General features: G+C 41.7%; 1 protein-coding gene across 1 annotated transcript in view; it reads right to left on the bottom strand.

Moving 5' to 3' along the window:
• The window catches only part of SYNPO2 (synaptopodin 2), a 110,433-nt gene extending 83,386 nt beyond the window's left edge, over nucleotides 1-27,047 (bottom strand). Inside the window, exon 1 of the mRNA XM_006112606.4 lies at nucleotides 26,793-27,047. Within this exon, the coding sequence (XP_006112668.1) occupies nucleotides 26,793-26,897 (105 nt within the window). The 5' untranslated portion in view covers nucleotides 26,898-27,047. The remainder of the gene's footprint in view (nucleotides 1-26,792) is intronic.
• Between the last annotated feature and the right edge of the window lie 391 nt (nucleotides 27,048-27,438).

Raw genomic sequence — 27,438 nt, 5'->3', positions numbered from 1 at the left:
AATTTTTCTTCTTCTTTCTCTCCCATGGGAAAAATGTGTTGGCTCAGATACCCTTCTCCCTGTTTTCTTCTCTTATATCTGTTAAGCTGTCCTGTCCAAGGAGGTGAGAGAATGTGGAATGGTAGGGTGGCACTGGTATTAGGGCTTGTGCCCTTAGGGCCAGTGAATCTGAGCAGAGGGCTGTGAAGCTTTCCGTGTGCATGGCCAGCTGGACTTAAACACACAATAAAGTGGAGTTCTTGCTCTTGGAGCACCTTAAGAACTGAATGATGACTGAATGCCACAGCCTGTGAATCAGACATAGATTAGGGGAATCTTAGGGGAGGACCTATTAATATATATTATATATAATAGAATATAGAATATACTATATTCTAGTAAAGAGGAGAGGATGGAAGATGATAAAGTATGGGTAAGATCAGATGAAAATAATCCAATGAAAAAGTCTAAGACATCAGGAAATGGCAGATAGATAAATAGTGAAAATTTTTTAAAGTGCTTATACACAAATGCTAGAAGTCTAAATAATAAGATGGGTGAACTAGAGTGTCTCGTATTAAAGCAGGATATTGATATAATCGGCATCACAGTAACTTGGTGGAATGAGGACAACCAATGGGACACAGACATACCAGGATATAAAATATATATTGGAAGGACAGAACAGGCCTTGCTGGTGGGGGAGTGGCACTGTAGTTGAAAGAAAATGTAGAATCAAATAAAGTAAAAATTGTAAATGAATCAAAACGTTCCATAGAATCTCTATGGGTAGTAATTCCATGCTCTAATAATAAGAATATAGCAGTAGGGATATATTATTGACCACCTTACCAGAATAATGATAGTGACTATGAAATGCTAAGGGAGATTAGTGAGGCTACCGAAATAAAAAAGTAAATAATAGTGGGGGTTTACAACTATCCCCATATTGACTGGGTACACGTCACCTTAGAACAGGATGCAGAGATAAAAATTCTTGATACCTTAAATGACTGCTTCTTGGAGCAGCTGGTTCTGGAATCCACAAGGGGAGAGGCAATTCTTTATTTAGCCCTAAGGGGAGCACAGGATCTGGTCCAAAGGGTAAATATAACTGGACCATTTGGAAATAATGACCCTAATGTAATAAAATTTAACATCCCTGTGGAGAGAAATACCTCAGCAGCCCAACATTTTGGCATTTAATTTCAGAAAGGGGAACTACACAAAAATGAGGAGGTTGGTTAAAAAGAAATTAAATGGTACAGTAACAAAAGTAAAATCCTGCAAGCTTCATGGAAACTTTTCAAAGACACCATAATAGAGGCCCAACTTAAATGTATACCCCAAATTAAAAAACACAGTAAGGCTGTGTCTACACTGGGCCACTTATTCCGGAAAATCAGCCGCTTTTCCGGAATAAGCTGCAAGCTGTATACACTGGCCCTTGAATTTCCGGAAAAGCAACGATGCTCTACTGTACAAAATCAGTCGCTATTCCGGAAAAACTATTCTGCTCCCGCTCGGGCATAAGTCCTTATTCCGGAACACTGTTCTGGAAAAGGGCCAGTGTAGACAGCCCAGTAGTCTTTTCCGGAAAAAAGCCCCAATCGCGAAAATGGCGATCGGGGCTCTTTTCTGAAAAAGCGCGTCTACATTGGCCACAGACGCTTTTCCGGAAAAAGGGCTTTTCTGGAAAAGCAGCCTGCCAATGTAGACGCTCCTTTTCCGGAAAAACTGAAAACAGAATAGTATTCCGTTTTAAGCAGTTCCGGAAATTCATGCCAGTGTAGACACAGCCTAAGAGAACCAAAAAAGTGCCACTGTAGCTTAACAACCAAGTAAAAGAAGCAATGAGAGATAAAAAGGCATTGTTTAAAAAGTGGAAGTTAAATCCTAGTGAGGATAATAGAAAGGAAGAAAAACTGTCAAATTAAGTGTAAAAATATAATAAGAAAAGCCAAAAATGAGTTTGAATAACAGCTAGCCAAAAACTCAAAAAGTAATAGCAAAATGTTTTAAGTATATCAGAAGCAGAAAGCCTGCTAAACAACCAGTGGGGCCCCTGGACAATCAAGATGCCAAAGGAGCACTTAAAGACAATAAAGTCATTGCGGAGAAACGAAATGAATTATTTGCTTCAGTCTTCGCGGTTGAGGATGTTAGGAAGATTCCCAAACCTGAGCCATTATTTTTAGTGACAAATTGTCCCAGATTGAAGTGTCATTAGAGGAGGTTTTGGAACATACTGATGAACTTAACAGTAACAAGTCCCTGGGACCAGATGGCATTCACCCAAGATTTCAAACTCAAATGTGAAATTGAAGAACTATTAACTGGGGTTTGTAACCTATCCTTTAAATCAGCTTCTGTACCTAATGACTAGAAGACAGCTAATATGATGCCAATATTTAAAAAGGGCTCTAGAGGTGATCCTTGCAATTACAGACCAGTAAGTCTAGAGTCAATTCCAGGCAGATTAGTTGAAACTATAGTAAAGAATAAAATTGTCAGACACATAGATGAACATAATTTCTGGGGAAAAGTTAACGTGGTTTCTGTAAAGGGAAATCATGCTTTCCTAATCTACTAGAGTTCTTTGAGGAGGTCAACAAACACGTGGAGAAGGGGGATCCAGTAAATATAGTATACTTAGATTTCCAGAAAGTCTTTGACAAGGTCCCTCAGCAAAGGCTCTTAAGTAATTTCTTATCGGATAAGAGGGAAGGTCCTCTCATGGACTGATAACCGGTTAAAGGATAGGAAACAAAGGGTAGGAATAAATGGTAAGTTTTCAGAATGGAGAGAGGTAGTTAATGGTGTATAGTCATCTAACTGCTGCATTAATCTATATATCAACTTGTGATGCATGCAAAAAATGTTGTCACCATTATACCAACAATACTGTCACAGCTAACAAATGCTCAGACTTAGTTACCCTTTGTTATTTATGAATAATTAGATAAGGCAGGGTACCAGTGGGACAAAGTTTTGTGAACCATATAGGGCCAGATCCTCCAAGGTGGTTAAGTGCCTAACTTCGACTGGGGATCTGGACCTTAAAAGTTCCTCTAAATTTTTGCTGTTATGGAATCATTACTGACTTTTATATATTTGCTACAAGATTTGCCCAGCGTTGCTAAGGTCCTTAACTCAATTAATTATTTTCTTCATTTAAATCATTGTTCTGAGGTGTGGCTGCGAAAGAAGGGTTAAGGATGCAGGCTGCCTAGGGGAGAGAGGACTACCCCAGCCCTCTCTAACTGCAGCTGGTTGGGGCCAGGTGAGAAACACCTCTCCATTTTCACTGCATCTCCAGCAGGCACAGCCAGGAGAGGAGTACATGTTCCTCAGCTGGGGCAGGTCCAGGTTTGTCTGCCTCCTTACTCCCCAAACAGAGTCCCAGACAGAGGGGCTATATCTAGACTACACATCTCTGTCAACAGAGAGATGTAGATTAGGCACATTGAAATTGCTAATGAACCCGGGATTTAAATATCCCGTGCTTCATTAGCATAAACATGGCCACTGCTTTTTTTCAAAATGCTTTTTTTCAATGCTTTTTTTAAAAAAAGGCAGTCTAGATGTGGATCTGTCAAAAATAAACCCTTTTTTGACAGATCCTATATTCCTCGAAAAATGAGGTTCACAGGATCTGTCGAAAAAGGGTTTATTTTCAACAGAACTGTGTCTAGACTACCCTTTTTTTAAAAAAAAACGCCATTTCGAAAAAAAGTGGCGGCCATGTTTATGCTAATGAAGCGCAGGATATTTAAATCCCGGCTTCATTAGCAATTTCAACGTGACTAATTTACATCTCTCTGTCAACAGACAGGGATAGTCTAGACACAGCCAGGGAGTGCACAACCAAGCAGCCCCTTTCACCTGCACCTTTTCTGTATGGTTTTATGAGGTGCAATCCCATTACAGGCACATCCCATTTTCCCGGCACAGTCAAACCTTTTCCTTGCTTTAAAACAGGGGTGGGCAAAAGGGCCTCCATGGGCCAAATCCAGCCCTCCAATTAGGTTAATCTGGCCCGCAAATGCCATTCCGCTCCACCACCCACAGGGCAATCAGGGCCTGGGAACGGGGGAGCACGCAAAGTCTTCCCCCATGCAATGGGCACGCTGCGCTTAGAGTCAACTGTCAGGGTTGACTCTAAGCACCACGTTCCCCTTGCAGAGTGGAGGGGAGGGAGCAAGAGACTTCGCATATTCTCCCCGCCCCCAGGCCAATCAGGGCTTGGGGTTGGGGTGAAGCACGTGGAGTCTGCTCCCACCCTGCAAGGGGCACACGGCACTTAGGCTATATCTAAACTATGATCCTCTTTCGAAAGAGCAAATGCAAATGGGTGCTCATTTGCACGGCTCGCCGAGCAGCAGCGAACCCTGCTCGCCAGCCGCATGGTTCTGCACTCTGCACATGCACAGATCGCTCTGCGTCGGCTCTTCCAGGGTGTAATCTACTCGCCACGAGGGAGTAGATTACATTGTTTGTCGAGCCCTGCTCATTTTCATATGTCGCACTCTCATTTGCATTTCCTCTTCTTTTCCCTTTTGCGCAAGAGGTTTTTGCACAAAAAGTGCTGTGTACACGGCGCCTTTTTGTGCAAAAGAGAAAGGAAGAGGAAATGCAAATGAGAGCGTGACATATGCAAATGAACGCTCCATTTGCGTTTGCTTTTCCGAAAGAGGATCGTAGTTTAGATGTAGACATAGCGTCAACCGCCAGCTGAGCAGCTGACTCTAAGCATGGCACCCCTTGCAGGATGGGGTAAGGGAGCAAAAGACTTCCCACACTTCCCCTGTCCCCAGGGCCTGATTGACCTGGAGGCAGGAAGAGCACGCAAAGTCTCCTTCCACCCTTCCAGGAGCACACGGTGCTTTGAGTCAACTGCCAGCTGCTGTTCATCTGGGGGTTGACTTTAAGCGTGGTGCCCCCTTGCAGGGCAGGGTAGGGAGCAAGAGACTTACCATGCTCCTCCCGCCCCCAGGTCCTGATTGACCTAGAGGGAACCGCCAGCTGTTCAGAATAGCTGGTGGTTCTCTCTCAGGGGAGCAGGGGCAAAGACTTCACATGCTCCTCCCATCCCCAAGCTAGTCAGAGTCTGTGGTTGGGGAGGCTGCAGCCTTTCCGGGGCAGCTGAAGGCCACTTCAAAAATTTCTGAAATGGCCCCTGTTTAAAATTATTGCCCACCCCTGATTTAAGATATGGTAAGAGGAAGCTGAATGCTTAATTTGGTGCTGCTAGCTCTTACCGTTTAGGAGTTCTTAAACAAACAGGCAGACCGACACTCTCAAACATATAGATGTCAAATATTTGAAATCTGCTATGATTACCCATCTGTGAAGGGTAATTGGCATTCATGGTTGGCTCGTGTTTCATTGTTGCATCATAACTATAACATCCAGTAACCTTCCTTAGTTCCGGTGATATATCTATATATCTATATATCCTAACTATGGAGAAAATGTGCCAAGAACCTCTTCTGCTAAAGAGCCATTGACTTCAGGGGCGTTACACGGGGGAGATGCCCCATTGCATCTAGTCTTGCTGTAATAAATAAATAAATAAATACTGGGATGATAGATGTTCGACTTGTGTTCATAATTTTGGTATGAAAGAAAAGAGAACAATAGAAATGGAGGAAGGAAGAAATGCTACAGGGAATAAACTTGTATATTAGTCAAAGTTACGCCCTTGCTGCTGAAGTGATAACTAGCCTTAAAGCATTTTCTAAAATTGAGGAAAGCAAAAAAGTGAACATGATGATGACAAACATCTGGAATATATAAAATGACGTGAAAGAACTTCAATTTTAGGGATTTAATTTAAGAATTAACGTGGTTCAAACAGATTATTCTCTCTCTCAAAAATACCTACTTGCCATTCAAAATACTTCACACCAGACAGACTTGTAGCAAGCTTTTGGCATATAGAGCCTGATTGGACAAACTTACTGAGTTGCGTACAACAATCTTCAGACATTCGAGAGCTGGGCCGTACTTGGTGGGACTCAAAGCTTCAACTCTGTGGAGGTGCCTGCAGTGACTTGAGGTTTTAACCCTGCTCCTGCTGATTCCCCAAGCTCCAGGAGGTTTCCTAACAGGGCTGAAGCCCCAAGCCAGTCTTGCCCACTTGATAGAAACCCCTATCTCCATCATCTCACTGTGAGGCAGAGGTTCTGGGTTCCCCCCTTTCCCATTCTAGTTGATGGAGACTGGGGGAAGTTTGGGGAGCTCCACAAGTCATACTTGAACTGTAAAAGAACCATGTTTGACCACCCTGGATATAAAGTTAGATTAATTTCCCTTTCGATTTGGTGTTATTTCTATCACTGTTTTTGTTTATTTTGTGCATTTTTCAGCCATTGAATTAAAGAAACTTCACTATGAACAATTTCAAAAATAGCACTAGGTCATCACAATTTATTGTAAGAGTGAGCCTAGCTTGTCTACATAAGAAAACAAAACATTTTGGATTCTACAGAGTTAAAAGGAGCAATTTACAAATACTTGTGCTCATGGAGATTAAGGAAGTGGCAGCTAAAAAAACAGAAATCCTCAGTGTAATTGTTCCCTCTAGATCTAAGCTATGGAGGGTGCACCCACTCCCAGAGTAAGGTCAAATACAAACTCAAATACATGAGATACAAATAGAACAGGAAATGGAATTCACTCCAACTATTCCTTCACTTGCGTACACTGTGCCTTTTTCCAAAGCTCTTAGTGAAAAGAAAAATAATCCAGGGAAAGTGTCTGATATTGACAGCATACTAGTCATGGAGGATAGTAGCAAAATGAGTGTTTTCTGTGATTTCAGACAGTGGGTAGCAGTGGTAGGCATCTTTTGAACAGAGTGAGTTGAAATTAATAATAGAAAATCATGTACAGGAACAAAACAAAACAAAAATAAAAAAAAATCCATGTGGACCAATTCTGAATTGGTCTAATTCTGCCACAGGATGTAACTGATCTGCACCACTTGATGTCAGTGGTTATTACATGTGCTCTTTTGGTCCCCTTTAAGGGCTTTTTTTTTTTTTAAAGATACAGCTATTTGTCCTACACAGCTCCACATTCCATTATGGTACATTACCATTTAAAGAACTGGTGTCACTGATGATAATAATAAAGAAGTCATTTAGTGACAGAGAGCACTGTGAGCAAGGGAACAGAATGTAATCTAATGTGCTGCTTTTCTTCTGCTAAAACTAAGATCATCTGACTCACGTTGTCTAAGATAATGGCTATGATGTTGCTGGCCCCACTTTAACTGATCTCATTCTGGGAGGAAGGGCCATTTTGACATTTTGTGTTGTAGCAACTGCAAGTACACTCTCAAGTTTCTCTAGGAATCACTCATGTTAAGAGCTGGATAGCCTTTAAACCAGTCACAACAAGCCATTACCTTTATACACAGAAATAAATTAAAATGAAAAGCCAGAGCTGAGTTTTCTTTTCTCTGTTATTTTGCCCTGAAACTTACCTTTCTATTCAAAACCAGGATACATTCATTATTAAAGTAGCTGTGTGTAAGCAGGGCATTCTCCTCAAAATCTTGTGTGTCTCACTTATACTCAACCCTCTGTGACCTCACTTCTCTAATCCTCCGTGAGCAGTCTGTTTATACTTGCTCTGTAGAGATAGTGTGACTCATAATATTTCAGTGTGAGTGTGACTTAAAGCACAAATTCATACAAAAAGCATTCCTCCAAGCACATATGGGAAGTCAGAAGCAGTCCTAGCTATTTTGTGTGGCAGGTAGAAAATAATTCAGTGCCCCTGCCTTACCCACTTTAGGAGTGGATCAACCTTCCCCTCTCCCCACCTCCCACCCCCAAGAAATAGCTGTCTATTCCACAGAGCAGTATACCAGGCTGGCACTCCCTGAAGGCTAGCATCTGGGTGTGGGGGGACCGCCCTAGGACCAGCCTTTGGGCAGGACATCCATGTTACTGAATCAAAAGGAAATTATGTTGCTTTTCAAGTCTCTCTTTCTTGCTCCATTATTTCCATTCAGGAACCCAGGAATCTTAGCTTCTATGATGAACTGGTTCTGTGGATATGGGAAAGTCGGTGGATGTGATATACCTTGACTTTAGCAAAGCTTTTGATATGGTTTCCCACAATATTCTTGCCAGTAAATTAAGGGAGTATGGATTGGATAAATGGACTGTAAGATGGATAGAAAGTTGGCTAGACTGTCGGGCCCAACGGGTAGTGATTAATGGCTCAATGTCAGGTTGGTGGTCAGTTTCTAGCGGAGTGCCCCAAGGATCGGTTCTAGGGCCAGTTTTGATCAATATCTTTAATGACCTCGATGAGGGGATGGTTTGCACCCTCAGCAAGTTTGCAGATGACACTAAGATGGGTGAGAGGTATATACATTGGAGGGTAGGGATAGCATCCAGAATGACCTAGACAGATTAGAGGATTGGGGCAAAAGAAAGCTGATGAGGTTCAACAAGGACAAGTGTAGAGTCCTGCACTTGGGACGGAAGAATCCCAAGCATTGGCTAAGTAGTTCAGCAGAAAAGGACCTAGGGATTACGGTGGATGAGAAAGCTGGATATGAGACACCTGTGTGCCCTTGTAGCCAAGAAGGTGAATGAAATAATAGGGTGCATTAGAAGGAGCACTGCCAGCAGATCTAGAGAAGTGATTATTCTCCTTTCTTCACTTCTGGTGAGGCCACATCTGGAGTATTTTGTCTAGTTCTGGGCCCCCCACTATAGAAAGGATGTGGACGCATTGGAGAGGGTCCAGCAGAGTGCAACCAAAATGAGTAGGGGACTGGAGCACATGACCTATGGCAGTGGTTCCCAACCTTTTGGGGCTGCCGGGCGGCTGGGGGTGGGGCCACTCACATGCTGGGCACCCAGGGGCGGGGCCACCCATATGCTGCATGCCCGGTGCTGGTGCCACCCATGCGCCGCACTGCCGGGGCCGGCACCGCTCCTGTGCTGCACGCCCAGGGGTGGAGTTGCCCATACGCCCAGGGCCAGCGCCGCTCCTGTGCCACATGCCTGAGGCAGGGACGCCCATATGCCATGCACCTGGGGCCGGAACAGCCGATGTGCTGCATGCCTGGGGGCCGGCGCCACTCCTGTGCCGCATGCCCATGGGCGGGGACACCCATACGGCGCACGCCCAGGAGCTGGTAGCGCCCATGCACTGCGCACCTGGGGCTGGTGCCACTCCTGTGCCATGTGCCTAGGGGCCGGCACAGCCCTTGCGCCGTGCACCCTGGGACGTGGCCAACCGTACGCTGCGTGCCCAGGGGCCGACAGCGCCTATACGTCAGGGGGTGGGGCTGGCCCTGATCACTCGGTGGGTGCACAGAAATGGCCTGGCAGGTGCCATGGCGCCCACGGGCACTGCGTTGGGGACCGCTGACCTATGGGGAGAGGCTGAGGGATTTGGGCTTAGTTAGTCTGCAGAAGAGAAGAGTGAGGGGGGGATTTGATAGCAGCCTCCAGCTTCCTGAAGGGAGCTTCCAAAGAGGATGGAGAGAGGCTGTTCTCAGTGGTGACGGATGGCAGAACAAGGAGCAATGGTCTTAGGTAACAGTGGGGGAGGTCTAGGTTGGAAATTAGGAAAAATTATTCCACTAGGAGGGTGGTGAAATACTGGAATGAGTTACCTGGGGAGGTGGTACCTAGGGAGGTGGTGGAATCTCCATCCCTAGAGGTTTTTAAGTCCTGGCTTGACCTCCTGAGGTCTCTTCCAGACCTAGGATTCTATGAATCTGTGTAAGGAATAAACCCTACTCCTAACCTCTCTGCAGGTCTCAAAGGTCCTAAACCCCATGGAACCACTGTGATCCTGCTAATCAGGCAACTGGCTACAGGGAGTCTGCACCTCCATTATACTACTTATGTCCCAAGACCTATTGCAAACGTGTTTTAAGGTACCAGGACAGTGGATCTGTGATAATGCTGACATAGTGGGTAAAAGAGAGCACAACAGTGGAGTGGTCTGGATGGGAAAAGAGAATCCATCCTCTCTCACACATGCAACTATGCAACTCATTTACATAAGCTGTATACTGGCAAGTGGATTTCACCCTGGACATTCCCTAGAGTGGTCTACCCCTTAACAAGGCATACTGCAGGATCTTTACTATAAACTGGTATGAGGGCTGGTCGGTACACAGTTTATGTACTGCATTAACTGTGTTAACCTTAAACCACTTTAGTTAAAGCAGTTGAGTCTGCTAGTGTGGATACAATATACCACTTGTAAACCCCATTCTTCCATAATCACTAAAGGGTTCACAGGCTTGCCACCTCTTCAGCTGAAGCTAATTACTGGGTGATTAAAAGGTGCAGATCAATGACAATGATAGTTCTTAGAAAGACTGCTGAGAGGAGACTGAAGCAGAGTGGTAGGAAGTCAGACTTCTGGATAGGGATGTTAATGGGTACCTGTGAGGGAATGAGAGGAGGGCCTGGCAGTGCAGGGGCTAAACAATACCTTTTTGCCCAACTAGTCCCGCCCTGTTTTGCCTGCAGCCAATGCCAGGCCCGAAGGGAGGTTAAAAGAGAGGAACCTGGCTCAGTTAGGGGCTGACCAGTGAAGAGACAGGAGCTGGTTTTGCAGGACCAGAGCCAGAGCCATCTACTGGGTCAGCCACAGGAGCCTGTAAGCCTCCAACCCCTCTTCTTGGCATAAAGGGGGAGAACCTATGAGGAACCCTCACTACGGAAGGGGCAATTGGACTCTTGGGGCTACGGCCCAAACTTAAGAGCTAGACTCAGATAAGAGGCTGGAATTCCTAGGCCCGGGGCCCCAGCAGCAGAGGCCTATACCCCTTTGCCACCAGTTAACTCCAAGACCTAACCACTAGGCCACCCTGCTGCCTGGGAGACCCTGGCCACTGTATCCTTAATGGGTGATGCTTACTGGGTAATGATTAACCTCCTCCAGCCCCTCTGCCCACCCTATTTTAATTGTTTAAGTCCGTTAATGATCTGGATGGTGGATTGGTTTGCACCCTCAGTAAGTTTGTGGATGACACTGAGCTGGGGGGAGAGGTAGATAGGTTGAGGAGTAGGGATAGGGCCCAGAGCAACCTAGACAAATTGGAAGACTGAGCCAAAAGAAATCTGATGAGTGCATATACAGGGCTGGCCTTACCATGACGCAAATGGAGGCGACTGCCTCAGGTGCCAGACTGTGTGGGGGCGCCAGTGTTTACTATGCAGACAAGAAAAGTTACATTTGCTGTTCAGGCATTTGAAAGTTAAGTGTTACTTAAAAATTTTGAGTTGTTAGTTCTTCTTTATTGGGGCAGGTAGCAGAGCAGTACCATGAGAGGAGTAGAACAGGAAGAAGGCAGAATTGAGACCTTTCAAAGTTTTGACCAAAGCGAGGGGATGTGGGGGCATCATTTGAGCTTCACCGCCTCATGTGCCAAAATGTTTGGGCCGGCCCTGTACACATAGGATGGAAGAATTCTATGTACTGCTACAAGATGCACTGACAGCTAAGTGATAGTTCTGCAGAAAAGGACCTGGGGATTACAGTAGATGAGAAGCTTGGTATGAGTCAACGGAGTGCGTTTGTTGCCAAGAAGGCTAACGGCATATTGGGCTGCATGAGTATGAACATTGCCAGCAGATCTAGGAAACTTTATTCCCCTTTATTAGGCACTGGTGAGGCCACATCTGGAGTACTGCATCCAGTTTTCCCTCCTCCCCCTACAAAAAGGACATGGACAAACTGAAGAGCGTCCAGTGGAGGGCAACAAAAATGATTAGGAGGCTGGGTCACATGTTTTATGGGCTGAGGGATTTGGGCTTGTTTAGTTTGTGGAAGAGAAGAGTGAGGGGGGATTTAATAGCAGCCTTCCCCTATCTGAAAAGGGTTCCAAAGAGGATATAGCCAGGCTATCCTCAGTGGTGTCAGCACAAGAATCAGTGGTCTCAAGTCGCAGTGGGGCAGGTTTAGGCTGGATATCGGGAAAAACTATTTCACTGGGAGGGTGGTGAAGCACTGGAATAGGTTGCCCAGGGGTGGTGATAAAATCTCCAGCCTTAGGGGTTTTTGAGGCCAGGTTTAACAAAGCACTAGCTGAGATTATTTAGTTGGAGTTGGTTCTGCTTTGCACAGGGGGTTGGACTAGATGACCATCTGAGGTCTCTTCCAACCCTAATCTTCTATGATTCTATTAAAGTGAGGTGAGATGAGTATGCTACATTGATCATTTTCAACCCTCAAATACTTGAACTTGTTTGGGATAAATATCAGGTTGGTTCCTATCTTATGTTCACCCTCCCTTAGTCTAGAATTCCTAGAAATAAAAATTTGTCACTTAGACCTGTAGCTTCTTCCCCAGCCTTTTCGATTTCACCTAAGATTTTCCCAAAATGAAGGTCCACTGTTGTTTCTTCATTTTCATTGCATGGCCCAGAAGCTGATGAACCATGATTGCATTTAATTGTTGTTCAAAGCTGATTAAGTAGGAATCCAAAGGGCCCAAGTTCAAGTCTGAATTGAACAGTTTGCTGTGGCTCTAATTTTAATTTCAATCCATCAGACCAAGTGAGAGTCTGTTAATTCTCATCTATGCAACCTTTTTCCAGAATAGCTATGCTAATCACCAGTTGAGGAAAACAATGACTGAGGGACACACAAGTAGTACACAGTATGCCATCATTATTTCAGTGAATGCATTTGAATGCTTCATTTAGTCATGTAATGAACTTTTTTTTTTAAATGACAGGCCACAAAAAGGATCTTCCTAGACCTAATTGTCAGCTCCCTTGCTGTGTTCACTCTACTGCAATATAAAAGGCACTCAGTGTCCCTTCATACTGGTTTAATTTAGATTCACTGGCTTGCTTTTCATAATTGCTTTATAGTTTACTAGAGGAAACCCCTAACTGTGAGTGTATGAAACTTTTCTCTCTGCTAAATAATATAAGTTTGTAAACCACATCATTGTTTGAGTCACAAATGATCCCATAAACTCAGGAAACTTTTGGTAAAGATAGTCTGATGACCTGGAAAAATAGAAGATTGCTAACTTTGTTGTAATCTAGGGCCTGATCCCATCTTCACTGAAGTCAGTGGAAAGATTCAAGATGTCCAAGTATCAACTATCCAAGAAAAGCTGTGGCGGGAGGGAGGTCGGTTTATTCCAGGAAAGCAAAATGCAGGACAATGTAGCACTTTAAAGACTAACAAGATGGTTTATTAGATGATGAGCTTTCGTGGGCCAAACCCACTTCCTCAGATCAAATAGTGGAAGAAAGTAGTCACAACCATATATACCAAAGGATACAATTAAAAAAAATGAACAAATATGAAAAGGACAAATCACATTGCAGAACAGAAGGGGGATGCGGGGGGGTGGGAAGGGGGAGGAAGGAAGGTAAGTGTCTGTGAATTGCTGATATTAAAGGTAGGGAGAGTGGGATGTTTGTGAGTTAATGGTATTACAGGTGATAATTGGGGAAACTGTCTTGGTAATGGGTGAGAAAGTTCAAAGACTTGTTAAGTCCTTGTTGGCAAGTGTCGAATTTTAACATGAATGACAGTTCAGAGGATTCCCTTTCAAGTGCAGATGTAAAAGGTCTTTGTAGCAGAATGCAGGTGGCTAAGTCATTTAGAGAGTGTCCTTTCTGGTTAAAGTGGCAAGAAACTGTTTTCTCTTTGTGATCTTGTCTGATATCTGTTTTGTGGGCATTAATCCTTTGGCGAAGTGTCTGAGATGTTTGTCCAATGTACATAGCAGACGGACACTTTCGGCACATGATAGCGTAGATTATATTTCTGGATGCGCAGGAATATGTGTTCTTGATCTTATAACTCACTTGGTTAGGTCCAATAATGGTATCAGCAGAATGAATATGTGGACAAAGCTGGCAACGGGGTTTGTTGCAAGGGAAGGTACCAGGGTTGGTATTAGTGTGGTATGTCCTGTGGTGGTTGGTAAGAATCATCTTGAGGTTAGGTGGTTGTCTATAGGAGACTATGGGTCTGTCTCCCAGAGCCTCTTTGAGTATGGTATCCTGTTCCAATATAGGCTGTAGTTTATTGATAATGTGTTGGACAGGTTTAAGTTGGGGGTTGTAGGTGATGACAAGTGGTGTTCTATTGTTGGTTTTCTTGGGTCTGTCTTGAAGTAGATGGTTTCTAGGTATTCGTCTGGCTCTTTCAATTTGCTTTTTTGTTTCTCTGGGTGGGTAGTTGAGATTTATAAATGCTTGGTAGAGATCCTGAAGCTTCTGGTCTCTGTCAGTGGGGTTAGAGCAGATGCGGTTGTATCGAAGGGCTTGGCTATAGACGATGGATCGTGTGGTGTGTTCTGGATGGGAGCTGGATGCATGTAGGTAACTGTATGAGTCGGTGGGTTTTCTGTAGAGAGTGGTGTCTAATTTTCCATTGTTGATTTGTACGGTGGTGTCCAGGAAGTGGATCTCTCGTGTAGAATGGTCCAGGCTGAGGTTGATGGTGGGGTGTAGGTTGTTGAAATCTCTGTGGAATATCTCCAGTGTTTCTTGGCCATGTGTCCAGATCATAAAGATGTCATCGATGTACCGTAGGTAGAGGAGGGGTGAAAGGGGACGGGAGTTGAGGAAACGTTGTTCTAGGTCAGCCATAAAGATGTTAGCATACTGTGGGGCCATGCGTGTACCCATGGCTGTGCTGCTGATCTGGAGGTATAAGTTGTTCTCAAACCGGAAATAATTGTGGGTGAGAACAAAGTTACATAGGTCTGCTATCAGGTTGGCAGTAGTGTCCTCTGGGATAGTGTTTCTAATTGCTTGTAATCCGTCTTCATGTGGGATGTTGGTATATAGAGCTTCTACATCCATGGTGGCAAGGATGGTATTATTGGGGAGGTTATCGATGTTTTGTAGTTTCCTTAGGAAGTCAGTAGTGTCTCGGAGATAGCTGGGGGTATTGGTTACGAAGGGTTTGAGAAGAGTGTCTACATAGCTGGATAGACCAGTAGTGAGCGTGCCAATACCAGAGATGATGGGACGTCCGGGGTGCCCAGGTTTATGGATCTTGGGAAGTAGATAGAACAATCCTGGTCGGGGGTCAGAAGGTGATTCTGTGAGGATTTGTTCCCGAGTAGCTGTGGGGAGGCTTTTAAGGAGACAGTGTAGTTTCTTTTGGTAGTCCAAGGTGGGATCAGAGGGGAGAGGTTTATTCCAGGGTTTTTATTTCTATTCTGATCTAGATTTAGTTTCAACACTGTAGTGACAGGTGCTATCCAAAACCTCAAAAGACTAGGTTACTTGTCCAAGTTTCAGAGGTATATCTAGGCAGAGATTTTTGGTTTAGGTAAACAGCAAAAATCTTCCTTTCAAACTTGACTGGAGATTTTTATGGCAGATTTTTCCTACTCCTGCAGTTGGTTACAGCTTCCTTTCCCCCTCTCCCCTGCCCTCTGTGAAGCACTCTGGGAACTCTTAATGGACAAAGTTTCCTACTGATCATGGAAGGTTAACTCAGGCAAGAAAAGTATTTACATGTATCCCACTTTATAATAAATTATTTTAGAGCATCCAAAATCTGCTAGGTACTTTACAGAGATATATAAACATATGATGGATGCCCTGAAGAGATTACAGTCTAAATTCAGACAAGGTACAGGATAAGCATTCATGGGAAATGGGGGTTGCTAGTTATTCAAATGTGCCATTTACTTGAGCTTTATACTGATTGTTCATGAATTTTTCACCATGCACTAGCCATTGTTGCGGGATGGTTAGATAATATCCAATATTATTTTACACAAAAGCACAACACAAACAAACTTTGGGAACCTAAGATGCAGCTAGGAGTCTAGTGAGATTATCAAACCTAACTTGTCATGCTTGGTAGCAGAAAAAAACAAGAATTTGAAAGGGCATGGCAGATATGGTTCTCGGACATGATAGCTGAAGAACACTGATGGGGTATTGTGAGGGAGTTTGTACAGCTTCAGTATGTACTGCCTTTATTATAGGAGGGCTTGTCTATGACAGAAAGCTTCACCAAGTAGATTTGTCTGTGTAGTTAAATCACTGTAATTATGCTCGTACAATTCCCTGTGAAGATTCTGTTATTCCAGAATGCGTAGTTTTGTTTTATACAGCTTCCAAAGCAACAGAAGCAAAACCAGAAAATAATGCCTTGTACCGATATAACAATGAGCACAGAGGTAGTTATACAAATGTTACTATAGTGGTTTAAATTCTTACCTTACTCAGAGCCCATCTAGCTTTGCTGTTTAGACAGTACCACAGTAAGTAAAGTCCTCTAGTTTCTAGTGTTGTCATAAAGCACATTTTGGGCATGTCTACACTAGGAAATTATTTTGAAATAACTCCTGAAATCACTATTTCAAAATAATGTGTCTACACTACAGAGAAGCCTCAAAATTAATCCAAGGCAGGGTTCTTTAATGTGGACACACTTCCTTGACTTAGAGCCCTAGGAAGCACTGGGCATTAATTATTTTGTATGACTTTGGGGAGTAGTTATTTCAAATAACAGCAGTGGAGTGTCCACCCTACTGCTATTCAAAATAAGCATTATTCTTTGTTGAAAGCAGGAGTTATTATTTCAAAATAATGGGCTTGGTAGTGTGAATACTCTGCTGTTCCTTTGGAGTTATTCAAAATAACTCTCTACTGTAGACCAGGGCCCAAGGTGCACCAAATTCACTTTTTTAAAAAAGTACAAATTGAAATGTCTTCAACGCGAGACTGTATAGACTTCCAAGACATGGATGGAAATGAAAAAAACCTTCACTAGTAAACGCGGTTTTAGTGTTATATCGTTAATTGTCATTACCAGTGCCTAAACGGCAAGCTAGGTGCTCTAAGGACAAATAAAAGATGTGTGATCTATTCAGAAGAACTTAAAATTTAACGTTAGACATAATGCAAGCAGTGGGAGTGCAAAACAATTTACTCCACCTCTGTCCCCCAAATAGTTCATGTTGTCATTTCAGTTAAAGTTTTACAGGATTCACACACTTGTGCAACAAGCATCTATTCTATCTGATCTGGGCAGTAACTGATCTCTGCAAGATTCAGGTTTCCTACATGATTATGAAACTTAACACATTCAGAGCCTTCAATGTGGCCATTATACCCCAATATACTCTCTGAGGGTATGTCTACACTACCCCGCTAGTTCGAACTAGCGGGGTAATGTATGCATACCGCACTTGCTAATGAAGCCCGGGATTTGAATTTCCCGGGCTTCATTAGCATAAGCGGGGAGCCGCCATTTTTAAATCCCCGCTGCTTCGAACCCCGTGTAGCGCGGCTACACGGGGCTCGAACTAGGTAGTTCGGACTAGGGTGCCTATTCCGAACTACCGGTACTCCTCGTTCACGAGGAGTAACGGTAGTTCGGAATAGGACCCTAGTCCGAACTACCTAGTTCGAGCCCCGTGTAGCCGTGCTACACGGGGTTCGAAGCAGCGGGGATTTAAAAATGGCGGCTCCCCGCTTATGCTAATGAAGCCCGGGAAATTCAAATCCCGGGCTTCATTAGCAAGTGCGGTATGCATACATTACCCTCCTAGTTCGAACTAGGAGGGTAGTGTAGACATACCCTCAGAGTCCCAGGGGATGGCTCAAGGCACCTTTGCCCCCATAATTGCAAGGTTCAAGAATAACAGAAGATCATGGTAGTATCCTTATCTAGTACAAACTGGTATGATTGATTGCATGGCAGCTGAAGAACTGGCTTCCTGTGTATGATACCCCTGTCCTGATCAGGAAGAATGAGGGAAGTCGGTAGCAGATATAGAATCAAAATGAATATGTGTGGAGGCAATCCGTGAAATAGGGGATGGGAATTGTCTATTAATCAGGACGAAAGGAGCCTGTCATGTGCCCAAGTCAGAACTGCAATAGATAGCCTATTACCCAGGGGGCTTAAGTATGAAGTTCAATTTATCCAGTCAACATAAGAATGCTCAGGGCTAGATTTTTTTTTCCTTTTCTTTTCTTTTTCAGAAAAGCTCAACTCCCATGTAGGTGACTGGGCACCCAAATGAAGTGGCCAAAATTCAGATGTGCTCCACATACCCCCATCTTCCATTGTTCTCTACAGGAGTTGGGTGCTCAGCTCTTTTAAAGATTTTTGGCCCTCATACTGAACATTATACTATCCTGAAGTGTGTGCAGCACATAAAATGCCATGGTGTAGCTGCAATAGCACTTTAGTATAGGCACTACATTTTCCAATGGAAAGGTTTCCCCAAGAGCCTGACCATACTAGTGGTTAGGTTGGCATAGTCACATCTCTTAGGGGTGTGGATTTTTCACATCCCTGAGGCTAGATCTACACTACAGAGTTTCTGCGCAAAACCGTCTGTCCACACCTCAAGCGCATTTTTGCACAAGTACAACAAAAGAACAGAGGTGTTTTTCTGGTGTACGTATGCCTCTTTCTACGAGGAATAACTCCTTTTTGTGCAAGAGCTCTTGTGCAAAAAAGTATGTGTGAACGGGGAACAGGGTTTTTTTCTGCAAAAAGAGGCAATTGAAAAAAGCCCAGGTTCTCTGGTGGCCATTCTGTAAAGAGCAATCAGAGTTTCCTTTCGAGAGAGCATCCATGCAGTCTGGACACTCTCTTACGCAAAAGCGCATTGCTTTTTTGATACACTTTTGCAGTGTGGATGCTCTCTTGAGCAAGAAGTTTTTGTGGAAGATTTCTTCTGCAAAAGGCTTCTTGCACAAGAAGCCTGTAATGTAGACCTAGCCAGAGAGATGTAGTTTGGCTGATGTAAGTTCCCTGTGTACGCCAGCCCTAGTCGTCTGTGCTCAAGTCTTTCTGCTTTGTCCATCCTCAACCTGGAGCCCTATCCTATAGTCCTTCCATTATCATGCAGTGTGACTGGTGCACTCACAAGGGTCTGATAAGAAAACTTAACTGCCTGAAGAAACTGGGGAAAATATCCTTCCTTATATAACATGTTTTTATTGGTCCTAATTTCTAAAACCCTCAATCTGCCCTCCCGTTTTTCAGTGTCACGTTTTGTTCTTGCCAGCAATAGTGTTAGAAATGAATTCTGGGTTCAGTCAGGTTGTTCACTCTTTAAATGCTCTCATTGTTGGCCACAATTAATTGCAGGGACAAAATTGTTCCTCCAAAACTAGAAGCAATCTCTTAAAATAAAACCCGTTTCATACTGTGACAAGCTCTGAGCAGTAATCCCGTGTAGAGTGGGCCCCTTCAATAATTTCTGCTTGAGAAGATAAGTGTAAAGCAACCCATGTTCCACGCTAAATGCTGTGATGCACATAAGTACTGGAGTTATCCTTTCTACTGACCTGACAAAATCCTAAAGGATTTTATAAACATTTTCTGTAATGCTGTCACACTGCATATTTGGTCAAGAAACCTTGCTATTAAATTAATAAAAACAGAATGGCAGGAAATACAAAACAATAAAATGTCATATAGGACATTTTAAATGTTTCCAGCAAAGGTTTCAAACAGTGAAGCAAAGTGCTACATAAAGAACCTAATGTAATTTTAGTATTTAGATACAGACTTCAGTTTCTTAAATTATTTAGATTAAGCCAATATGCATTGTATTGCTCCCTCTATCCCACTGAAAATCTCTCTTGGCATATAGTTTTGAAGTGTATCAATTAGAAACAAACATTCATAAATATTTGCTGTATATCCAGACCATATTATATCTGCATAATACTTTTGGAAAGCATGCCAAAAACAATTTCATACGGAGTCTACATATCCAAAACAGGGTATACAGTTCTGGTATGCAGTACTACATGAATACTTTGGTACTAATTGCTTCCATTAGCACTGCTGCTGGAGTACAAAGCCTTCCTTCCTTCCTTCCCTCCTTCCCTGTGCAATGAAATGACTTAAAAACTCACAACTCTAAACTTTGGAAGCCTAGATACCTTTACTGGGAAAGAGGAAGGTTATGTGAGAGAGTATTACTTTTACAGGATAATCATAGGATTTCATCACTAGCATTGAAAACTAGCCAGTTTCTCCTTAATTTTTGCAAACTAAATTTATTGTTTCAATTTTCATTTTTTAACCAAACCTAAAGGACATCTGCTGCCCTGTTAAAGTGAATGGAAGTTTGCTATTGACTTAGATAGAGCTGAATGAAGGCCTCTGTGCACAGGCAAAATTGTATTCATTGTTAAATTGGACCAATATCAGTTAAAGAACTTATAAAACCTTCTTCTGAAAAGAAACCAGTCCCCTTCAAATAACTCCTCAAGTAATACTGTGTGTAAATATGCCTTACTTGGGGCCTTGCATATCAACAAACATAGGCTCAAGCAGACTAGCAAGAGAAGTGAATTTCAGAGTAAGGGTTTGTCTAGACTGGAAAACAAGTTACGTTTGGAAATATATCAGCTTGCACACTTTAACTAACGTGCTCCTACTCTAGGCCAGGCATTAAACATCAGCTGTTTGAGGTTAACCCCAGTCCTCCCCATATGGTTGAAACAAGGTAGATGAGGTGATATCTTTTATTGGACCAACTTCTTTCAGTGAGAGAGAATTTTTAGTTTACATAAGTCTGGGGTTTTTAACTCATTTTCTAACATGACTTATTTTCTCTGTCTAGACAAGTCCTCAAAGGCCCCTCCTTGATCATACCCTGCTGTCAGTCTTCAGATATCAGGGCCTTCAGCTGCTTTTAATTTTGGGGTCACAACACAAGGAAAGTTAATCTCTAACATGGCTAAGACCCAACCCCTATATGGCTTAAAAATACCAATGAATTGTACCCAAGTATGAACTTCTCAACCTGTTTCAGGTTGTTTCAAAATCTTTGCATTTCACTTTCAGTTTCAGGTTCCTTTTGAACAAAATATGGTAAAATTAAACCCATATTGAAACCAGAAAGTTTTGTTGCAGAAGTTCCTGAGTCTAAAATAATTATGTAACCAATTGCCATATGCTTCATTACTATACCTAAGGTAAAACAGTCTAAAAAAATTATCCGGAGACAGCAAAACGCTTTGTTGAGAGTTATGACAAAATGTTTATGAGCACTAAGAAATTCTCTATAGAGCCTGCTTGGTTTTGTTCAGTTTGAACTCCAAACTAGCCAATTATCTCCGGGCTTCAGGTAGGCTCTGAATAAAAGTTGCAAAAGAACATGAAAACCTAGAAAGTTAAGATTTTCACCTTGCTTTGTGTTTTGAGGAAATTCAGAAAAATGCTTTTTGTGTGAAAACAAAACTTCTTGCATGCAAAATCACTGGATAAAGAATTGCAAAATGGTTGCTCTTTTTTCTTCTAGATAACTGCTTACAGCTTTTGACATTTCAGTGCAATAGGATTGCCGTTATGCACTTGTAGCCTGATATGGTATGAAACAAAGGAAAGGAAATTTGCAGTAAATTTTATTCCATTTTGTAGAGTCTATTCTGAACCCTCCAATGAATTAAAAAGCATGTAATATTCTAATCCTGTTTTGTTTTGTTTTTTTAAAAAGGCTCGATCCTTCTACCAGTTGAGATATAGGTGGTTCTGCCACTGATATAGGTTGTTCTGCCAAAGTTTGTGCCTACAGAAATAAACCATAGTAGTGTGACAACTTTGGGTAGGAATCTTCTTATTGGCATAATCTTTTTGTACCAGAGTATTCTCAGAGCTAATCAGAAATCAATAATCAGTGAAGCATGCTTCTCAATAGTCTAAGAGGGGTAGCCGTGTTAGTCTGTAACATGAAAAACAACGAGTAGTCCTGTGGGACCTTGGAGACTAATAAAAATATATAGTATCATGAGTTTTTGCTGGTAAGACCCACTTCATCATTTTCCAACAACTTCACAGGGAATTCTTTACCTCTAATGGTAAATCTTTTTCTTTGAGGTGAGAAAACACTTGAATGTCTTTTGAAGTGTTCTGGAATTTGAATATTGGAACTTATGTTGCTTGAATAGTTCTACTCTGTAAAAGTCTCCTATTTTAAATTAACAAGACTGACATATCTACATACAAAGTCATTTGATTACGTATTTGTTACACATAATAGACCAAATTAATCCACAGTATAACTTCATTAACTTGCCTGATTTCAGTAGCACTACAGGAGGAATTAAGTGTTTACTATATTAAGTGTTTACTGTGAAAATTCACATAATTAGGTGGAAAAGTCACATTTTTCTTTGAAGTTTCTGGACATTATTTCTTTGAGGTTTCTGGACATTATTTTTTCCTTAATTTTTTTACTTTTATAAAATATAAAAACGACTAACAAAAATCCATGTCTTTCACCTATCTCATTGTGGACACAGAAGGCATGTGAACATAAAGATAAAAGAATGCCATTTAAATTCATGCATATTTGCTATTTAGACTGTTAGTCAGTGTTTCACATTTCAGAGACATTCCCCTGATTCAGGAAAGCATTTAAGCATATTTTGCCCTCAATGGGGATGCATGCATGAATCAGGACCTTAGTACATATATTATACACTGGACACAACCATTCTGTACTCTTCATTACTCTGACTAGCTAAGTATTTCTTAAGAACATAAGAATGGCCATACAGGGTCAGACCAAAGGTCCATCCAGCCCAGTACCCTGTCTCCTGACAATGGCCAATGCCAGGTGTCCCAGAGGGAGTGAATCGAACAGGTAATGATTAAGCGATCTCTCTCCTGCCATCCATCTCCACCCTCTGACAAACAGAGGCTAGGGACACCATTCTTTACCCATATTGGCTAATAGACATTTATGGTTTTAACCTCCATGAATTTATCTAGTTCTCTTTTAAACCCTGTTATAGTCCTAACCTTCACAACCTCCTCAGGCAAGTTGTTCCACAGATTGACTATGTGATGTGTGAAGAAGAACTTCCTTTTATTTGTTTTAAACCTGCTGCCCATTAGTTTCATTTGGTGGCCCCTAGTTCTTATATTATGGGAACAAGTAAATAACTTTTCCTTATTCACTTTCTCCACACCACTCATGATTTTATATACCTCTAACATATCCCCCCTTAGTCTCCTCTTTTCCAAACTGAAAAGTCCCAGGCCCTTTAATCTCTCCTCATATGGGACCCGTTCCAAACCCCTAATCTTTTAGTTACCCTTCTTTGAACCTTTTCTAATGCCAGTATATCTTTTTTGAGATGAGAAGACCACATCTTTACGCAGTATTCAAGATGTGGCTGTACCATGGATTTATATAAAGGCAATAAGATATTCTCCATCTTATTCTCTATCCCTTTTTTAATGATTCCTAACGTCCTGTTTGCTTTTTTGACCTCTGCTGCACACTGCGTGGACGTCTTCAGAGAACTATCCACAATGACTCCAAGATCTCTTTCTTGAGTAGTTGTAGCTAAATTAGCCCCCATCATATTATATGTATAGTTGGGGTTATTTTTTCCAATGTGCATTACTTTACATTTATCTACATTAAATTTCATTATTATCTTTTTAAATAAAACATTCATTCTAATAGATAAGAATCAGCAAAACCATTTCATTCTGTTGCAGCAATAATATGTATATAAACATTTTGTTTAAAACCCACATTTTTTATATCACTGAAAAAGAATAGCTCTGTTTACCGCATCCATAAAGCACCATTTTGTTAAAATAAAGAAAACTCTATTTAGTATTTACAGATTTATCATAAGCATTAATGCTGTGTTTGGAATCATACCTACAGGATGAGGTTTGATTATTTGATTTTTCCTAGCAAATTAAAAAATAATCCAGAAAAAATATTTAAACTTCCTGTGGGAAAAGTTTTACCTCTCCATCAGCTCTTAGAAAGCCATATTGATGAACACAGAAAAATGTCTTGATTTCAGAGGTGTTGTGTGGGGCCGTTTTTTGTGTTTGTCTTGGTCTTGTCTTTGAGGGCATGTCTACACAGCAGGGCAAAAATCGAATTAAGCTATGCAACTTCAGCTACGTCAATTGTGTAGCTGAAGTCGAAATATCTTCATTCAGCTTTTGGCTCTGTCTACACTGCAGGAAGTCGAAGGAAGAACACTCTTCTTTCGACTTCCTTTACCGCTCGTGAAATGAGGGTTACAGAAGTCAGAGTAAGAAGTCCTACAGCTCATCGTTGTTTCGAAATAATGTCAGTTATTCTAAAATAACACTGCTGTGTAGACATAGCCTAAGAGTGCTTCATGGATTATCTGATTTCTCACTCTGTTCCACACACCTTCATCCTGAATGCTGGATCACATCAGAGCTAACATTCAGCTGGCTCTGGAGGCCTGGTTGGGTTTGCCTCCAGAGCATATCAGTTCTGCCAAGTACTTGCACTGCACCAGGCTCCAATGAGAGCAAAATATGTACAGCTTTCCCAGCTGCTGCTGGCACAGGAAGCCATAAAGAAACATTTAGGGCTAGTTCCTTAGCTGGTGACCCACTAACTTCAATTGAGCTGTTATGAGTGGCCCTTACTTTTTTTAGCATTTGAGCCGTACAAGAAAATATATACACATGCATTAGCTAAGTAATCAAAAATATATACCTTGAAAGTTTGGAAGGGAGAAAATCCCCTTGATTTTCTTTTTTAAAGCATTGTTTATTTTAGTGCTCATGAAGGGTATGAGATTAAAAACATTAAAGGCTAAACATATCTGTCCATAGAATCAACCCCTCAGCAGTGGAAGGTCTTATTAAGGTGGTTTGGCATCAGCCAGCCAAAAAACCCTAATCTGCCTGTGGACCCAGAACTTGTCTGTGCAGCCCATAGAGTAGATATGGCTGTCTGGCCTGGAGATTTGCCAATTCGGAACATCTCTTGAGGAGTCAGAAAGCTTGGACCTATTGAGCCCTGACTGGATTTTAACAGTATTTTCTTTGCTTGGTCACTGTAGGAAAAGGAATGTTGTGGAACAGTTTTGAAAGGGAGGAACAGTGTTGGGCCAGTCAAAAGTGACAGCTTTTAGTGATCTAGGTCATATCATAAGCAGCAGCAGAGAAATTAAAGCCCTGGTACTCATAACCAGCTTCATAAAACATGAATCTACCAACAGTCCCTTACAAATACATATCGTATAATTGTGTTTTTATAAAACTCATTCTAAAGAGTTTTTGCATTAATTAGCCATTTGATTGGTTTTAATTACAAGTAAAACATACATATTTTCCTCAATGATCCTATCTAAAAACTATCGGTTCTTTCCTTTAGAGATGAGCCACAACTGTAACCACTTGGCTAGTTCAAGTGATTTAGTGCTTCTGGTGGGTTAGTGTTAGGACATATCCAAGCTATTAGTCAGTTCTGGGTTTGGGTTTTTGTAAAACTCCTGACTTTGCCATACTTGAACTTTGTGTCAAAAAGAAATGACATTGATTTTGCTCTGCTTTGTCAAGTGTCAAAAAGAAATGACATTGATTTTGCTCTGCTTTGTCAAAAGTTATCCCAGTTCTATCATCTCCTTTCACTTTCACATTCCTTGATGTTTTCACTAGGTGGCAGAATTTCACTGTCCTTATTATTGATGAAGTTACTTTCAAAGAAACAGTTGCATGAAAATAGTTTTTGATTTTTTTAAACAATAAAAATACTATTAGAGTATTGCAAAATATTTAAAAACAAACATCAAGAAACAATGATACTCACAAGTGATATGGGGGAAATATGTTCAATAAACTGCAGTTTGACTATTGAAAAAGATTAATTTTATGGTTGGAAATCATTCAGAGAAAACATAACGGAAGATGTTTTTTTCCTAGCAAAAGAATGGACATAACCTCCAAGTTTTAAACAAAGTAAAATGCTTTTTCTCCCATAAAGAATATTTCTGATATAGTGGGGAAAAACCTGACTTAATTGTTTGTTAAATGCAGCTCTGATTAGTATTGATATTACCAACTAAAAGAAGTACAAGTTTAAATATCTAGCTTAATAAGGCCCCCAAATCAAATTCCTAGCAATGTAGCAAGTTACCTAGGACTGAGTACTAGGGATAATGAATATATCCCCTTTTTTGTTTCCTTTTTTATTTTATTAGTATAAAGCCTCTGGACCTCAAGTTAATCTGGCAGGATTTATTATATCCACTAGTTGAAAAACTGTTCTCGCAGTATTAAATTTGTGCTGATACCATAGCTGTGGATGAAATAGCCCCTTGTCTAATACGATAGAATGGGGCAACCCAGCTATCATTCTACATCTTAATCTGTAATAAAATACATATTTATTTTAAACCAAACTGCTTTAAAAATTGTTCTAAAATGTCATGGTTTGAGACAATTTCCTTTCAAATTGTTTTAAACTTTTTGTTGTGTACTTTGACTTCATATATATAAATATATATTGTGATATGCACTACAATTTGTTATAATCTGTGAAATACATACCAGGGCATGTTTGACAACTATTAAAGCTATTTTCATTAATATGACATGAGAACTCTTTGGGAATGCTTTCCAGGAGTCCCAAAATAGCAGGGGCATGCTAAAGCATTTGTTTATTCCATGCCAAGACTAGTGAGAGTGTCGCAAATCAGTATTTAAAACTGAGTTTGCTAACTGGGGGCCCAGTCTTGTGTGGTGACGAGTGACCTACACCCAATGAACTCAGCGCCTTAAAAGACTGAGCCCTTCACCTACAAGAAAACAGTGGTGGTACTCCTAGGCAACCAAAAGGTAAGCATTACCTATTATTTTTTTAAAAATCACAATCTGCACCTGTGGAAGCAGCTCCCCAAATTTACTTCCAGCAAACTTACAGACAACCCCACAATAAAAATTGCCGCAAGGCTTTTGACTAGAAGCTATCTAGCCACAAGCAGACTTCTTTCTTTCTTTCTTTCTCGCCTCACAATACACTGATAACATCTATCTCATTGTCCTACCTTAGCGATTTGCAAAGGCTGCTTTTGATCCTTGCCACCTTGCAGTCTAAAGCCCCAAGGTGCCCCTCCACTCATGGAAATGCAGATATAATCCCCGGTGCCCATTTTCCTGGTGCAGTTAGGCTGTATTCATCTGCAGCGGAAGATGAAAAAGTTCTCTAATTGTAGATGTTCATTTGAACTTGAGGATCGCCTGCCAGGCAGAGCTGGAGACGCAGAGCACTGCTGCTGCTGTTACTGCTCTCTATAATGTAGTCATTCACAAGAATGCAAGAGCTCTCTCAGATCAAGGGCACAGCCCACTGTGTCGTCAGACTCCTATGCTCAACCCACCTTCAGAGTAAAGTAAAATGATGTTGAGAAACCACACACAGCAGACACTGAGCCATGAAGTTTAAAAGATTCTATTTAACCCAAAGAGCCTCTGCCTGTACCAGTCACATCAAAACAGCAGAGCAAGTAGTGTAAATTTGACAGTGATGATTTAAGACCACGTTTATATTTTGTACATGGTACCAGGCTTGTTAAACTTTAATCTCTGTGATTCTTGATCTCACACTCCAAACAGAGGGAATAGAGGATTTCAAGAAAAACTCTGTTAAGGTCCAGGGGGTAGCCAAGTTAGTCTGTACAGGATAAACTTAAA

Source organism: Pelodiscus sinensis, chromosome 5, assembly GCF_049634645.1.
Source record: "Pelodiscus sinensis isolate JC-2024 chromosome 5, ASM4963464v1, whole genome shotgun sequence".
Lineage (NCBI taxonomy): Eukaryota > Metazoa > Chordata > Testudines > Trionychidae > Pelodiscus > Pelodiscus sinensis.
Note: the sequence above shows the minus strand (reverse complement) of the source record. Positions and strands in the feature narration are given on the sequence as shown.